This window comes from Eptatretus burgeri, chromosome 1 (genome assembly GCF_056783735.1).
Source record: "Eptatretus burgeri isolate ZD-2024b chromosome 1, Ebu_testis_v1, whole genome shotgun sequence".
NCBI classification, from domain to species: domain Eukaryota; kingdom Metazoa; phylum Chordata; class Myxini; order Myxiniformes; family Myxinidae; genus Eptatretus; species Eptatretus burgeri.
Window position 1 is genome coordinate 111,029,461 of NC_140961.1, and position 17,698 is coordinate 111,047,158.

Genomic DNA, 17,698 nt, shown 5'->3' on the forward strand with positions numbered 1-17,698 from the left:
CGATCCAGCTTGGGCAGTATCTTGGGTGCTGTCGCGAAACCTCTCCTTTCCATCTTGTGCATCTAGCTGTAGAGAAGTATATCTGTACTCTTCTAGTGGAAAAGCAGGGAGTCTACGGTGCTTATTCGAGAGGAACACGCATTGCCTTGTTTTTTGGCTTTGGTGGAACCCATCTGCAGAGTCCGCAGCACCATTGGCTTTTCTATTAGAGCAGGATTTGCTGTTATCTGGTCCTCTGCGAAGACGTTGAAGGCATACAGGGCACCTTAGATCTCGAATTTGTACTTCTGGATGTCACGGTATGTATATCTGTGTCGGAGTGGTGACCCGTCCATGATTGTGTCCAACAGCCAAGGAGACTGCTTATGCAGCACCAACGCTCTGCACAGAGTATGGCCCAATGGACGGATGGATGGTATGTATATCGACCATCTTACTATAATTCACCGTCTGTCCGTCTGTCCATCTGTCTGTCTGTCTGTTCCCAGGTACTGCAAAAACGGCTGAACCGATCGCAACCATTTTTGGGTGTGTAATCCTGGGACCCCTTGGAGTGAAATAGGCATAAATATAATAACATGACCCCCTTGACGGCTCCAGTGGGGAGCGGGTGTTTCTCGTAGGCCTCAATGCGGAACTCGCTGCCTGACGGAAGGTCTTCGAGATTGATACAGTTCTTGTTTTTGGGCCCTGGGAGCACCTGCATTTGCATCGCTTTGTCGTGTTGGCACAGAACTGTGTTGGCAGCACCGTATTCCTGGTGGGCCACAAGCACCGCTTTTTCTGCGTCTCTCTCACTAGTGAGCATGTACTGTATCTGCTTCTCTACCTCCTTGGGGGCAAGAAACTTGGCCACCTTTGCCCTGTGCTAGCCCTGGGGACCAAATTTCATGTCGAATCCCTCCAGGACAAAGGTTAGCGAGGCGTACTGCTTGTGGCAGATGTGGAACAGTGGGTATTGGCTGCCATATTTTTTTCACACAGACAAAGTATTTGGCTATCCGAGGGTGGAGCAAGGCTTTGGCCATGCAAGAAGGTACCTAGCATAGCATAGGCTTTTCCTCAAAGCCGAGCTGCAATGCTCCTGGGTGTGGGCTACCATTCAGCCAGAAGATTCACAATGCAAGTATGGTGCTGCCATGTGTCCTGCTCCCAGTCTTGGGTAGGTTCTGGAACACTAGCACCTGGATATGTGCCAACTCGAAGGCCTGCTTGCTTCCTGTCCATGCATCGATCGAGCAGCTTACACGATTGTTTATTGCTGCAGAAGTCTTGGCTAGCTGCTTCAAAATGATCCCGTAGATCTGGGTGACTTTTGCAAGAGATTGCTTTTTCTCCTCGAGTGCGTGAAGGCATGCACTTGCTTCTTTTTGCCGAGCCACGATTGGGTCTCTCTTTCTCTCTCGACTTATTTGGCTTCCCTCTGGCATCTCATGGTGTCCTGCCAGTTGTTCTCCATGAGCATGAGTGCATCCTCTGTCAGCAGGACCTGGCGAGCGTGGGTAGATAGCAGGCATTCCTTGTGGGTCATAGGAATCACATCAATTGGGAAGGGTAGCAAGTTGTGGTTCCCATGCCGTATCTTCCTGTTCCACCTCCAGCACACAAACTTGGTCTCCGTCAGTGGCCGTTTGCAGTCTCTGGGTTCTGGTTCTTTGGCATCATGTCATGCGAAAGGTCCTTTGCTGCAGGCCAGGAATGTCCCACCTTCCAGGTTTGGTCGGTGTGGAGTGCGTTGTGGACCCCATGTTGTCGATCTGGTTGAGCACCACAGCATGGATTGTTACCTCCACGAATCCAAAGGCAGAAACCCAAAGAGGTAGGTAGCTATTCTCGAGCAATGCAAAGTCTTGGTCTTTGAAGGTTTTGTGGACTCAACAAAGGCGTCTGGGTGCCCCTGTGTCCCCAGTAGATAGTGGACAAGGTCTTGGTCTGCTAAGAGAGAGGCACCATGTTGCAGTATATGGCAAATGCCAGAGCCAACCATTGGTTGGCAAGCGGTTGCACCCAGAAGAGTGGTTTGTCTGCAGACCGGGACAGATAGAGTATGTGGGACACAGCTTCGCGAGCCAGGTGTATACATACTTCCTGCAGCAGGAGACCGTACAGAGACACTTTGATGTGGCAGACGCTACGACACTGTATCTCTGGGTTTACGAATGTCTCCCCGAGCTGCTTGTCCGGACACTTGCAGTATTTGGCTATGTTGTTGCCCATGCTTTCTTGGACTCCCGCACACTCGATCTGGCAGACAAACTTGCGGTAGAATTTGCTGCGTTGTTTGCACCACAGTTGGTCGTCACAGCAACCCACATTGTGATTGTCCAAAAAGGAAGGACAGGCAGTTCTTGCCCACATTGTGTTCATTGTCGATGTTCCTATTTGGTATACCCTCGAGGAGCGACCCAGGGGGCAGGAACTCATGTTTTTTCCACCAGGTGCCCCAGGAGCACTTCCCTATCCAAACACCCTGAGAAGTCTTGGGTGCAGTCCAGTGCATACAGTCCTATACTGTCATTCCACAGATCCTCGAGGAACTTGGGCAGTTTTTTAAGAGCTCTCCTATCTCGATGTCAGCCACATCGAGTTTGGTCACCACAATAGCAGCTGGCGTTGGGTTGTTGGAGTTCTTTCCCTCGAAGACATCCAACACATGGCAATCTTCCAATATTTTCTGGACTGTGTCCTGACATATGGATACACCTCTGACCTTGTCCAGACAGGTAGACATGATACGTATGTGCAAGGCTTCAGGGAGCCGTGCGGATGCTGCGTGTGCCCAAATGTTGGCAAAGAATACCTTCGCGACGGCCCCAGCCACAGATACTGTGGTCCTTCCATCTTTGATATTGGAGCTTTGGTTGTCAGCCAATTATGTCCACAGGATGAGGTTGTTGACAAAGACATCAGAGATGGACCGCAGCTCCATATGCAGTTTGTATGCTTGGTTTGCCAGCAGGTAGTCCGCTCGTGCAATGTTGTCACGAGGTTTCCTCCATGGACATTCTGCAGCAGGACATGCCTGTCTGTTTGCTCGCCTACAGATCGAAGACCCATGTCTTTTGCAGATTAATACGTTTGTGCCATATTGGTAGTAAAAATTTGCTGCTTGTTGTGGTAGTTGGAACATGTCGATGAAACATATGAGCACTAACATTTCTCTAAGTGGATGTCTGCATATGTTCCAACTACCATGGCACCGAGGAGCAAAAAGTTGTGGAGCTGATGGCTGGGGGACCCAACGGTCCCGTATATGTCTCCCGAGGGGGTGGTTGAAACTGGTATGTGGAATGTGTGGTATTTGGGAACGGATTCAAATAGTATTCTTCTCCCTGATCCTGTATACCGCTAGGGCCAGGTCTCGCCACTTGGTTTGCTGTTGCGCTTCACAAAAGGCACCTCTCTGGAGGTTGAAGTCTTCGCTCTTTGGTCATTGAACATTTTTGCTTGCTGCTGTGCTATGGTCTTCCATTGCTTCTGCGATTTGCTCTTCCATGGTAGCCATTTAAAATGGGTATACTAAGGAATATATCAATGTCAAAATGGAAATCTCAGTGGTTAAAGTCAGACACCTATTACCTCATGACACCTATATTCATGCCTAAGAGTATGGCTCTGGGAGCATTCCCAGAACTCTGGAGCCCTCCTAGCACCAGGTGGCTCAGAATCCCCCATTCCTAAACTACTTCCAAGGGTGAGCTCAAAGTATCCACCTTCATTTTGGTAAGGGGTCACGATTCATGGACCAAGCTGTGAAGTTTTCTGTTTTCAAAGTTTTGTGCCGAGGTCTCTCTTCAGGATCGTTCCTGAGCCCAGGACGGCTTCCAACTGTAGTTTGTTTGTAGTGATATTCCCAGGGATGGTTTTTAATATCTCTATGAGGTTATTCGTCATCACTGGTACAACTTTTGCATTCTTCGGCTTTCAGGATCTTTTCACTTCATGCTTGAGGTCTTGGTATTTGGTCATTTTCTTGATTTCTGAATCGTTCGTCCAAAATCACCGGTATTAACACCTCAATTAACAAGGCCTTCTTCTCGTTTTTTTTTCACCCGAGAATGATATCTGGTCGCAACGCTTTGTTTTCGATGTTCACACCCCATGGGGATCATAAGGTCGTACGTGAGTGGTACTTCAATGTTATCAGTGATTGCTTTTGGTTCATTTTACCACAAAGTTTCTGGAACTGGAATAACAAAAGTGTTTGCAGATGTGCCAGTGGATTACTTAACAAACTCTGTTGTGCAGTCATGTATACAGCTGTTCTGACACTTTTTTGTGTGTGCGTGTTTGGTCATTAAATGTCACATATCATTATCTTTGCGAACCTCACCTCCACCCCTCACCTGTCTGTTTTCTTCTTTTTTTTCCTCATTTCCCCCACCCTTTTCTCTCACTCTGTCCCCTCCTCATAAAATGCAGCACTCTCCTCCCACACCACTGTCGCTCTCTCGCTGTGTGTGTCACACACACACGCACCCTCCCTCCCGCAGTGAATAGCAACGTTTGGTGAGGTGTCACTCTCCCACCTCCCCCCTAACTCCCCCCTCTGCCCCCACCCTACACCTGTCTCCTCTCTCTCTCCCTCTCCCTAACCTCTCCCCCCCCCCAACATTATTGACCCTTCAGCGAAGTGACGGTTTGTATTTGCTCGTAAACAATAAAAAATGGCAGATGGCAAAAAACGTGATGAATATATAGCTCCATTGACAGCATTTAGAGAATCGTGCATGGACAAAGCCTGTGGTTTTAACCCTACAGTGAAAATAGATGGACGATTTTTCCTATATTTCTCTGGAGAGAAAAATCCATGTCTTTTGTGAGAAAAGGGATGTCACAAAAATGGAGTTGTTGGGACCTACAGAGTGCCCCAGGAATTACATTACTTTCCCCAAGATCAATGGCTGTTTTTCTGAAGTCTTGTGATCGTCTGGTGTCTCTATCTGCATGTGCGTGCGTAATTTGTGCGTGCCAGCTCTTCCATGAGCCACAGAACTTGTTAAAAAAAAATTCCTATATATTTTGAACATTCCCAAATTTCAATCGTTTTTAATTGAATTCATGTGTCTGTCCCTATTCCACATCCTCCTAATCTCATTTATCAGATTTATTTGATTGTTCACTTGTTCTACTCCGTCTTCATTTTTTGTGATGTGTGGGACGGGGGATCGATGGAATGTCTTTATCGTGTTTCAATTGTCTCGTATTTCCTTGCCCTCACTTGTGAGCAGCATTAAATGGTTATTATTTAAAAGCAATCGTTCACAGTAATTCATTTTGAAAAGTACTCTTGACTGTCAGGTCAGGATGCGTTTTCATTCATAAAATCACCAAAGTTTATGCATTATCACAAGAATATATGCACTTTGGCTTTAGTGTTACAATAAACTGCTTGAACTCACCTTCACGGCACAAGCTTATTTAAATATTCTTGAATTTCATGAGATTTTTCTCGACTTTCCACAAAATCTCCACTTTTTCAGTGAATGATATGGCTTGTATATGAAGAAGGGTTAACGTGAAAATATTATGTTGGATTGGAATTACGACATGTTGCAAAGGTATTAATGATGTGATAAAGTGAAAACTGTCTCATGCATTCACCAAGGTGAGTTGAAAGTTTTTTGTTTTTTTTAAGTTTGTCAATTGCACAAAATGTTGCTTGAAACATTCTCCATACAAGCATCATTTTAAAATAAATTCTCATCACTGCTTTGAACACGTTATTTTGATGCATCAATATTGACAGAATTGGTTAGGTATAAGAGAATACGAATCAAAAACATCAACTAGAATGGCACTGGGTAGAGTGCATACCTCCGCCAGGATAAACAGTTTACGTTTTGTATCACACTGATACGCCGGATCTGCATCCGGACCTTAACCAAAATATAATCGGCTTGTTCTTACCATCGACCCAACTCATCCCTCAAGTTTTAGCCAAACCAGTCCACAACGTTTTGAAATATCGTGCTATATATCGTTTTTGGCCCCATCTCTCAATGGTGAAGAATCACTTTAAAAATTATAGTATCCGGATCTGGATCTGGATCTTCACCAAAATCTAAGCAAGTCATCCTTGTCGCACATGCAACCTGTCTATCAAGTTTTGTCTAAATGTGTCCATAACTTTTTGAGATATCCTATTCATAATCTGACAGACAAACAAAGAAAGATGTCATGCACGATACTAAGCACGATACTCGTGAAATCCAAATAAACAATAGTTGCCATGGAAACAGAAATTTGGTGACTTCGAAAATTTGATTTATCAAGTGTTTTTCACGATGGAATGTTGTGCATAACAAATGTTTCCAGGATGTTTGAAACAAAAGAACAGCATTCAATCACTTTGCCAAGATTTGTGCATCTCAAATAAGACTATGAAATAGAAGGGGCATCAAGGTTATTTGAATGAAATACTGTACACACAATTGTCCAATAAATGACAACTTTTTTATTTTCCAATATTTTATACTATGCTGTATAATCGAGCTACGTACGGAATATGTGGGTATGTACTGTATGTCCATTCGGTTACCATAAAAGTAAAAATTTAATCTTAAATAAAAGAGATTATTAGGAATACAAACAAACACGATATAATAGTGTTGCACTCTTCGTATGCTTTATCCGCAGGAAGTGACCTGCGTATAAAGCGCACACCTTCACTTCCTTCTTTATTTGCTGTGATTTTTTACCCTGAAGAGTGCAGCACGAAAAGCTTCAGTCACTATTTTGTCGTGTTTATTTGTATCCATATTAAAGTTCTGTAGTACCAAACATCTGTTTATTTATCTTAAAAGAGATTATGTTAAAAGCGAACTTAGAAGCAGAAATTGGCCATCAAGCAAGATTCAGTTCAACATAAATGAACCTTAATCACACTCAGTGGGCTTAATGGTTTGAGAGTCCTCTCTGAATCGGAGAGAGTTCTCTCTGAGTCTGAGAAGGCGGTGGGTCGATTTTTGGCCAAGTCATACCAAAGACTTAAAATGGTACATATGCTGCTTCCTTGCTTAACACTCAGCAATTAAAAGGATAGAGGTCAGACAAACAACCATATGTTGCTAATACCAGTTCAGGCTTTGATGGGCCTAATGGCCTCCTAGATCAAATTCTTTGTAAGGGAACATAATTATTATAAACTTATGCTGTCTCATTTACTGCCACAGAATGAATCGATGGTGCAGCCCTTTCACTTTCGTCTGTGTGCTGGTGGTTCTCAGTTGATGCTCATGTCTATGGAAGCAATGGAGGACCCAGAAGATGAAAGCTTTGCCAAAATAGGTGAAGCTTCCATTTTTTCTCAAAGGGAGCATGAAACTTTGGCCTCAAAGTCATTCACGCAAGGTAAACGCAAGGCACACTCATTCCACCCCACCACCCCCCCCCCCACCAATTCGCTGATCATTTGCAAACAACAGATGATTCAGTCATTTTTATCTGAAGGTAGGAGCTGAAGGGAAGAATTGGGTGATAAACACCATATACATGATTAACAGTGTGCAGGGAATAGGTGAGACAAAGGGCGTGCAGACCAACAACATAACACTCCAGGCAAAGAAAGGGAACAAAGTTAGCAAGAATTCAAAAGCCTGTGGGGAGGTATGGGAGATAAAATGAGATGGAGATAGGTTGAATTATTAAGAGGCTAAAGCAGACAGTGTGATGCATGGACTCAGAAAGGCAATTCCACAGGTTTGAAAAAGGGGGAAAATTTTATGGAAATGGGAATAATATTGGAAACTTGAGAAAGGAATGAGACAAGGAATGCACCTGACATTTTGACATCAGCCAAGCGCATATCTGAGCACCAGACATTTTAACTCTTCTGCGAATCGACATAGAATGCAGAGCCTCTCACAGCCAGCCAACCTCATTTCTCCCAGACGTAAAACCTCGACCAGTCTCACACAGCCAACATGAACAACCACCAACAATTAAAACTCTTTGGCCGACCAAACATTCATTTTATCGAACAATATTGTCAGACCCCGCTATTCGCGCAGATACGTTCCTGGAAAATGCCATGAATATCAAATACGCAAATGTGGGGGCATTGTTTCAATGGGAAAAGGGAGGAGATATTCTCGGAAGTTCATGATTCAGAAGGGAAAATTAAACATCTTATGAAAAAATGTGAAAAGCAAAAAAAAACCACGAACAACTGAAAAAAAAGATGCGAACCCCCTCCCCCCCAAAAAACAGGTTTCACAGGGCCAAACGAGCACAGGCCCAAAACCATGAGCACAGGGCTGCGAATAGAGAAGCAGGTCACATTTTATCAACCGCGAATACTCGGGGTCCACGAAGAGCAAATCCGTGAATAGCGAGGTCCGACAGTATGTGATTTCCACAGGCCATTGGTTACTTCTTCCTACCATCTCTCACTCAGACTTTGCATGCAATGTTTGATTTTTCCATCGTTGAGAGCTTTGTATGTTTGTCTGATAGTTATCTCACTCATTTCCTCTGGAGGCGAGATGTAATATTATTCAGCTTGCATCATTAAAAAAAAAATAATAATAATAAAAAAAAATCGGTTATTAATGACAGTTTGAATAATTGAATGACAGTTTGAGTCAATGGTTAGATGTTGGTGCTGTGTAATGGGCGAGTCTACAAGAAGAAGTGTTTATCGCTAAATATTGTTATGTTTGTGGGGTAGATGGAGGAATTTCATCGTAAAGGTCGGATTGTATAGTGTCGCATTGTCCGTGGACGAGTAGGAGACATTTCGATGTAAATTAAGTAGGGAAAACTGTCAGCTGAGGATTATGTGTCACCACACCCAGGGGGGGGGGGTGCTGTGTTAACTAGGTAGGGTTTAAGGCTAGTCCTCTCAGAATGTGATTGCCTTTTTTTTTTTTCCTACGGTTTTTTATTTACAAAGCTGGAAATAAAAGAACCATGTTTTTAACAACAACAACAACAACAATAACAGAGCAGGCAAAAACCCAGCCTTCATACTGGCAAGCCATGCCTCTGAGGCTGATGACTGGTCGGTGTGACTTTGAAGAGAGATGAGAGAGACAAGAGGGTAGTTGGAAGCAAAGTGTGAGTCTCTGGTCCCTCTCGGCAGAACAAAATAGCAGCACGGTTCTCGTTGTTTGAGCTGATGTGAATTTGCTCACATGCTGGAGCAAGATGCTAGTCATTGACTGTTTGGCTGGGTCATGAAGTTTGTACGTTTTGGAGGAGGAGAGAAGAAGAAGAGCGCGTCTCTTGGCCTTGTCTCGGAGCCTCAGCAATCGGCTTGTCGTATGATGAAGGAGAAAGGCAGTGCCATTTGGTGTGTGTGTGGGCCTGAAACTTATAGGGAGTGGTGTGGCAATCTCGATCATGAGAAGAAATGGTACGGTGGTTCGTGGTTCCTGGCATTGAAGTTCGTGGTTCTGTACCACACCTCACTTACGTGACCGCAGGAGCGATTTGGTGACATTTTTGGTGCGGTTCCCATGCGGTGGCTACGTAGCTTGAAGACTGTGAGGCTCGTTTGGTGCGGTTCCCATGCGGTGGCTACGTAGCTTGAAGACTGTGAGGCTCGTAAAGGTCATCTCTGGTGACCCAGCTAATTGCTGGCATAAAAGGAGGATTTTCTTTTATTTTTATCTTTCCCCTTGTCTGTTTTTGTTCCTGAGTAGAGACATCTCGAATTAGGATTTAGTTTCCCTCACTTTTCATGACCTCATTTGCTGATTTATTTTCATGATAAAGTTGTTGATTTATGTTGATTAAACTATCATTTGTTGATTTTACTTGGGTTTGTTTACTCATTGTGGGTTTGAGGATAAACCCATGTGCCTCTGTTCCGGTATGTGCTCCACGGCCTTCCGTCCCACGCACACCATAATCCCCAAGGATCTCGGGTGTTCACCTCCAAGTAGAACCATTCAGCTATCCATCCAGGTTAGCATTAACCCCCCTGAACACGACAACTGGGTCTGGAATGGGATAGAACCTAATCGGCCTGAACATAACATATTATCATATAAAGTAGTGCATGATTCAAGTTATTCAAATGTAATAATACATTCAATAACACTGGAGCAAGACGCTAGCCATTGAACTTCTTACTAAATAAAACTTATAACTAAATCTATCTATAATTCCAGCAATGTGTGTGTGTGTGTGTGTGTGTGTGTGTGTGTGTGTGTGTGTGTGTGTGTGTGTGTGTGTGTGTCTGTCTGCGACCCCCGTTTCTCAACATCCGCCGGTCCGATCTGATTGAAACTTGCCAGGAATATTGCCGGGGCCCCGCAGATGTGCCTTTTCTATGTTTGATGTCAATTGGACAAGCGGTTCCCAAGTTATGGCCATTTATCTGTCGACCAATGACAAGACACGGTGCTATGACATCACGAATGACGTCACAATTAATGTTTATTTATTTATTTATTTTTTTGCACGAATGACGGTCCGATCTGATTGAAACTTGCCAGGAATATTGCTGGGGACCCGCGGATGTACCTTTTCAAGGTTTGATATTAATCGGATAAGCGGTTCCCAAGTTACGGCCATTTTATTGCTTTTTTCAGTGTTGAAAAGGTTTTATATATGGCAGCTGAAGTGTCGTTCCACCATATCACCTTATCATGCCATTTCTTCTCAGAATAATGATAACAGCATTTTAATAATAATAATAGCACAATAATTGGCAGTAATAAAAAGAATAACGTGATACAATGACCAATGTCTGTCAACCAATAACGACCTATATATTGTCTGTCAACCAGACAGGACACGGTGCTATGACGTCACGAATGATGTCACAATGCTTCCTCTTTTTTTTTTTTGATATGATGTCACAATTGACTCTGGGACCTGAGTATGTGCCTTTTGAAGGTTTGATATCGTTCTTCATCTGTTTCAGCTGTTTTTTCCTGTCGTGCCTAAGTATGTGCCTCAGGTCCCCAGTTTGAAGGGGGTTTGATATCGTTTGATTTGATATCCTTTGATTTGATTCAAGGTTTGATATCGTTCTTCTTTATCCGTTTCAGCTGTTTTCCAGGTTTCCCAAGTCCTGGCCATTTATGATACGGTTGGTCCGATCTAATCTATCTATAATTCCAGCAACCTGTGTGCGTGTGTGTGCGTGTGTGTGTGTGTGTGTGTCTGTATGTGTGTGTGTCTGTATGTGTGTGTCTGTATGTGTGTGTGTCTGTATGTGTGTGTGTGTGTCTGTATGTGTGTGTGTCTGTATGTGTGTGTCTGTATGTGTGTGTGTGTCTGTATGCGACCGCAATTTCTCGACAACCGCCGATCCGATTGAAACTTGCCAGGAATATTGTCGGGGCCCCACAGATGTGCCTTTTCGAGGTTTGATATCAATCGGATGAGCGGTTCCCAAGTTATGGCCATTTATCTGTCAACCAATGACAAGACACGGTGCCATGACATCACGAATGACGTCACAATTAATGTTTATTTATTTGTTTTTTGTGAATACATTTATAGAGAGAGGAGTGAGAGAGGAGGGGGGAAAGAGGGGTGAGAGAGGGGGAGAGAGTGAGGGATGGGGGAGAGGGGGCGTTACAATTCGAGAGAGGGGGAGAGGAGGGGGCGAGAGAGGGGGTGAGAGTGGGGGCGCGAGATAGGGGTGTGAGAGAGAGAGAGAGAGAGGGGTAAGAGAGGAGGGGGAAGAGAGGAGGGGGAAGAGAGGAGGGGCGAGACTTGGGGGGAGCGAGAGGGGGCGAGAGAGAGGAGGTGTCACAATTCTTCTTCGTTTGATATGTCACAATTGACGCTGGGACCCGAGTATGTTTCCCAAGCTCTGGCCATTTATGATGCGGTTGGTCCGATCTAATTGAAAAAATGCCCCAATCCAGTCGTCGTTTACGAGAGCGAAGGAACGAAGCTGCACATACTGGCACGCCTCACCCACAAGAGAGGGTACTGGAACGAGAGAGGGTGAGAGAGGAGGGACGAGAGATGAGGGGAGGGTGTGTGAGGGGGGGGGTGAAAAATGCCCCAATCCAGTCGTCGTTTACGCACCTACGGGCACGCACCTACGGGCCCGCACTAGTAAGTTTAAATAAGGATAATGCATTGCTGTGTTGACTGAATGTCTGAACACAACCTTGAGGTTGTAGGTCCATTGATGTTGAGTGATCTACTGATGTGAACCTGTGAACGGGGTTGTGGATCCACCGTTTGGAGAGGTTCTGGGCGAAAAGGATTGAAACATCAATGAAAAACGGTGCCCAGCTGATGATCAGGGCAGTTGAGAAATCAGTAAATTGCTTATAAGTTAAGGTTATAACTACAAATAAAACAGCTTTTGTAAGTATTTGCCAGTACATAATATACAGTCGTGGTCAAAAATATTGGTACCCTTGCACTGTTTTCAAACCATTTCTTCGAGAAAATCGTTTAAATAAAAACAATCTTTTGGTATCCACATATGTATTTCTTTGGTTTGCATTGGAACAAAACAAAAAGAGATGAAAAAAATTATTAAATTTTTGCTTATTCCACACAGAAATCCTAAAATGGCCCGGACAATATTATTGGCACCTTTTAGAAGTTCTTACAAATAATTAGATTTCAAGCTGGTGATTCTCCTTTACTTTGGAATTAAACTTAAGGCCAGTCACACCTTGACGTTTTAGCCAGCTTATGCCAATTTTTGAAAAATTTGTCTAAAACGCTGGCACATGTAGAATATGTTATGGGTAAGTTTTGGAAACATTGAGAGCATGCTGAAAAACACTGCCATACGTCGTAGTACGCTGGCTTTCATCGTTGTACTTTGCGGTTGTCATCAAATTTTAGCATGCATGAAATTTTATGACTTATGCTAGCGTATGATTCACACGTTCTGCTACGCTGGTCATAAGTTGTAGGCACGTTACGCGATCGTTGACACACGTTACTTGTACATTACTCATAAGTCGAAACACGTCGAGGTAATGGTTAGCGTCAGTGTTCCAGACTCCCTGGTTTTTTTTTCTTCTTCTTCTTCTTCGGTACGACAGTGATGTTGACACTTCAATTCCTAGTGCGGTTATGATTTAAATCGTTGAGCGTCAGCCTATTAATTATATTATATTATATTATATATCACTGCTGAGAGAAAGATATATAAGAAAGCCCGACTGGAGTTTGCAAAAACACACCTGAACAAGCCAAATCGTTAATGTCCTGTGGACAGATGAGCTAGAATTAGAGCTTTTTTGGAAACACATCATCTCTGTTTACAGAAAACAAAATGAAGCTTTCGAAGAAAATAACACCTTACAGTCAAATATGGAGGAGGTTCAATGATGTTTTGGAGTTGCTGTGCTGCTTCTGGCACTGGGTGCCTTGAATGTGTGCATGGAATCATGAAATCAGGAGGTTACCAAGGCATTTTGGAGCGCAATTTTCAACCCAGTGTCAGAAAGCTGGGTCTCTGTCGAAGGTCATTGGTATTGCAGCAGAACAATGACCCCAAACACAATTCAAAAAGCACCCAGGAATGGTTCAAGACAAAACGCTGGACTGTTCTGAAGTGGCCAGCAATGAGTCAATAATAAACCGCATTGAAAACCCGTGGGGAGATCTGAAAACAGCAGTTGGGAGAAGACACCCTTCAAATCTGGGAGAACTGGAGCGGTTTGCACATGAAGAGTGGGCCAAACTGCCAGTGGAGAGGTGTAGGAAGCTCATTCATGGCTAGAGGAAGCACTTGACTGTAGTTATTTTGTCCAAAGGCTGTGCTACCAAATATTAAGTCGAGGGCAGTGATCTTCGCTATATTTTATAAGGGGGCCACTTTTGCTGATAAGGCATCAGTGTGAGAGCCACCACACTTCCTGCAGGACTCCAAAATGGCTGTTATTAGGCCCCGACTCCATGTCCTGTTTTTTTTGTTGTTGTTGTGGTTACTGGGATGCAAGCATAATTGTTTGCATACTGCCATCTACTGATATAGTGAAGTTACTTTTACATTTCACATTGGAACACTCAATTGAAACCATTGGGTCAATTTGATAGCATTTATGTGGGGTGTTTTCACATTTGTGCATTATCGGCTACACTTTAGGCCACCAGGGACTGTCAGTGGCTTGCGGGCCATGCAATGAAGAACAGTGGTCTGGAGTGTAAATAATATTTAATTGCCATTTATTTTTATTTTCTGATTTATAAAGATATATTAAGTTCTGAATCAAAAACAAAGGTTCTGTAATATTAAAAGCGAAATGAAGAATTGTGGAGACCAAATACTTTTGTTAACTGCAACTTATTTTTAGAGAAAATTGTGTTATTTGAAAAAAAGTTCAAGGGTGCCAATATTTTTGGCCATGACTGTACGTGTGTGTGTGTGTGTGTGTGTGTGTGTGTGTGTGTGTGTGTGTGTGTGTGTGTGTGTGTGTGTGTGTCTGGATCCTTCTTGGAACTACGGTGCAGTACTTGGTCTTTATTTTGATTATCCCTGTCCAGTAAAGATGGCAGCCTTGTTTGCACAATTTGTAATTAAACATTTCAGATGGTGAAGAAATCCAGAGAGTACCTCCCTCAGACCATGTCCTAATATAAATATCCATTCGGGAAGCTCCAAATGACCTTAAGATTTTCCACTGGGCACAAACTGCAAAAAAAAAAGGTTTATTTCTTGGACACAACAGGTTTTGACAAAAATAACAATACAAAATATAAAAAAAGGGCACTCAGTAGAGTGCATATCTCTGCTAGTCCGATTAGTTTACATTTTGTATCCCACTAATAGGCCGGATTTGGATTCGGACCTGAAGTATTGAGCTTGTTCTTGTCACCTCACCAACTCATCCACTAAAAGTTGTGTCCAATCCGTCCATAAATTTTCGAGATATCATGCTTTATATTGTATTTGACCAATCACTCAATGGTGAAGAATCACTTAAAAAAATTCTCGGATCCAGATCTGGATTGAGATCTTCACCAAGATCTCATCAATTCTTCCTTGTCACATACCCAATGCTCTCCACTAAATTTCATCTGAATCCATCCACAACTTTTTGAGATATTTTGTTCACAAACAAACAAACAAACACAAATAGACAGACAGGGGTGAAAACATAACCTCCACCCACCTTCAGTGGCAGAGGTAAAGATAAAACACTTGGACAATCACACGAGAACTCAATTTATACCACAAGGCAACACTGCATAACAATTTCAAAATTAATAAACATTCATAAATTCAAGCCAAAAGAAAACTCCATTACATCACATGCCTTATCTCCAAACACATGAATCACTCCACCCAAATGACAGTGACCAAATGTCACATAGTACCGGTTTCGGAAGATTGGTTGTAGTTTGAATTTCAATTGGAATATGAGAGCGTTAGTTGGGAATGGGTGGGGTGAGGATGGAGGAAGGTGATGGTCGACCGAGACCGAGTTGATGCAGGCCATTTGTATGGAAGAAAAATAAATCGTAAATATTTCACCGCAATGGTGTGCATATATTCAGCCATGTGGTTGAGAAGCATGGTCTTACAGTGACTGGCATGAATGGATATTTACAATATTCTAGCACAATAACTAATAGCCTGGTGTTAGCTCAGTGGTTAGGGTGGTGGCTTGGGATCCTAGGGTCCTGAGTTCAAGCCCCGTCGGCCGCTGAATTAATACACCAGGGGGTTGACTCAGCCTGTCATCCTTCCGAGGTCGGCGAAATGAGTACCAGTTCAGTATGTGTACTGGAAGAGGGGCACTGCATCAGCAACACAGTCGCGCTTCAAGAAATGATAGCTACCCCGGCAGCTAAGCTGCCATACGACCACCACCACAATACCTCATTAACTCGAAAAAAAGATTGTTAATTTATTAAACATTAAACAAGCGATTCTTGCAGCCAAATGTAGGAGCTGAAAACACCGAACAGCATACCAATGGAAAGAGTCAAAGGCAGACTCTTTATTTTTTGACAAATACAGACAAAATATGAATAGAGAATTAGAATGCAAATATAGTTGGATTAACAAGGGAGAATGAGACAAAGGGTATGCACATGACTTCAGTAAACAAGAGGAATAAAAATTATTTTACTTACATATTGAGAGCTCAGAAGCTTGCTGTACTGATTTAATTATCAGTGTTACGACCCAGCCCTTGGGTAGAGGGCTCAGGGTACCGCCTATTGCTCCGGAGGTCCTGATTGACGTGCTCAGGAGACCAATACGTACCCCGTGTGCGGTCGCGCTGTGTAAGCAGTCAGATGTGACCGAGCGAAGTTAACATCCCAATGCTGATGCCAATTCACACACCCCACTCTTCAACACACAGTATCGTATGCAAATCCAACAATGCAATGCAAAATTCAAAACAGAGGAATAAAGGCAAATGTTTTACTCAGGATAAAGGAACACAGGGTAGACCACCAAGCAATGAATAAATCATGTTTGTGAAAAAAATAGAATATGATAAAATATATGCAATGGTAATAATTAAGAAAATAATGGACAGACAGGCACCAAGACAAAATGGACAAAACAATTCAAAGGCCCACCAGGTATCCCTAGCTAATCCCAAGAGGGGGGGGGGGGGTGGAGCAAAATAACAAAGCAATATTTGCCAAGATGTAAAGAAAATAATGTGTAAAGGAGAAAGGTGGGGGAGAAGAATTCAGGCCTGTTTGAGTTGATGTTCCAGCGGCATCACCCCAACCACAGGCCACAAGGATGAGGCCTCACCACCACCCTTCCCTCTCTCTGGGTGTGTTCTCAAACTTCGCCAACAAATGAACCGTAGCAATTCCTGCAACACCTTGAAGCCACGTGTTTCTTCAGGTCAGCTCAGGTGACACTCAGGAGGAGGAAATGCTTCTGCTCCCTCTCCGATCAATGTGCACCAGTGAGGATGTCGTCTGCCTCAGTGTCTTCAACACAGACGGTGCCTCCAACAGGCAGCCCTCAGAGGGATCACTCAAATCCTCAAAGAGGTCTTACAGGACAAGTTTCTCATCACAAGCCAGACCGCACGCACTGGGCTCGTTCCCGCCTTTTCCTTTCACCCTCTCGTCGGCCAACATGCCCGTCACACCCGCTCCCACTTTCATTTCTTCTTCACCATTTTTTTTTAACTTTCCCCACCCAAAAAATCCAGTTTTTTTTCGCACGAGACCGCGTGAGGCCGAGGAGGGGGAACACAAGGCAGAAGTGGAAGGAAGGTTCCTCGGGCAGAAGGATCAAAACAAACCAAGAAAAAAAAATAAGGAAGAAGAAACCCATCTTGAGAACCACAGTGAGCACAGCAAAACCAATGCAATACACCCCGTGAACATAACATCAGGTATCATCGACATTTTGTAATCGTGCACCTAAGTATCACAGCATAAACCAAAATAGATCTGTTTTTTTTAAGAGAAGAGAAGATTAAGATGTCCGTAATATTCTCCATAGGTCAGATATGACAAACTAACCCAGTGGACTGATTTGCTTCTTGGGCACACTCATTATGTCCACCCTGGATATGCAGGGGAGGCCTCTTTAAAAAGACAGCACAAAAAAGAACCAAATGAATAGATGATAAGAATGACAGAGGTAAATAAATAATAGCGAGCAGGGACCCACGGCACATACGCACAATGTAAAATGTGACTTTAAGTCCTCAACTCATCCCATCCTCCCTCACAAACTGCAAGTCATGGGACCGCACCCTCAACCACCTCGAAGGAGTCAATCCCCTCTCCTCACCACAACTCAATACTACCCCCATTCCCAAATAAA

At 43.6% G+C, this 17,698-nt stretch overlaps 1 protein-coding gene across 2 annotated transcripts in view; it reads left to right on the plus strand.

Annotated features, from left to right (window-relative positions):
* The window catches only part of LOC147035181 (tryptophan 5-hydroxylase 1-like), a 157,156-nt gene that overhangs the window by 19,468 nt on the left and 119,990 nt on the right, over nt 1-17,698 (plus strand). For both annotated transcript variants that reach the window (XM_085894980.1, XM_085894990.1), the window contains exon 2: nt 7,176-7,353. In XM_085894980.1, the coding sequence (XP_085751106.1) occupies nt 7,176-7,353 (178 nt within the window). The remainder of the gene's footprint in view (nt 1-7,175; nt 7,354-17,698) is intronic.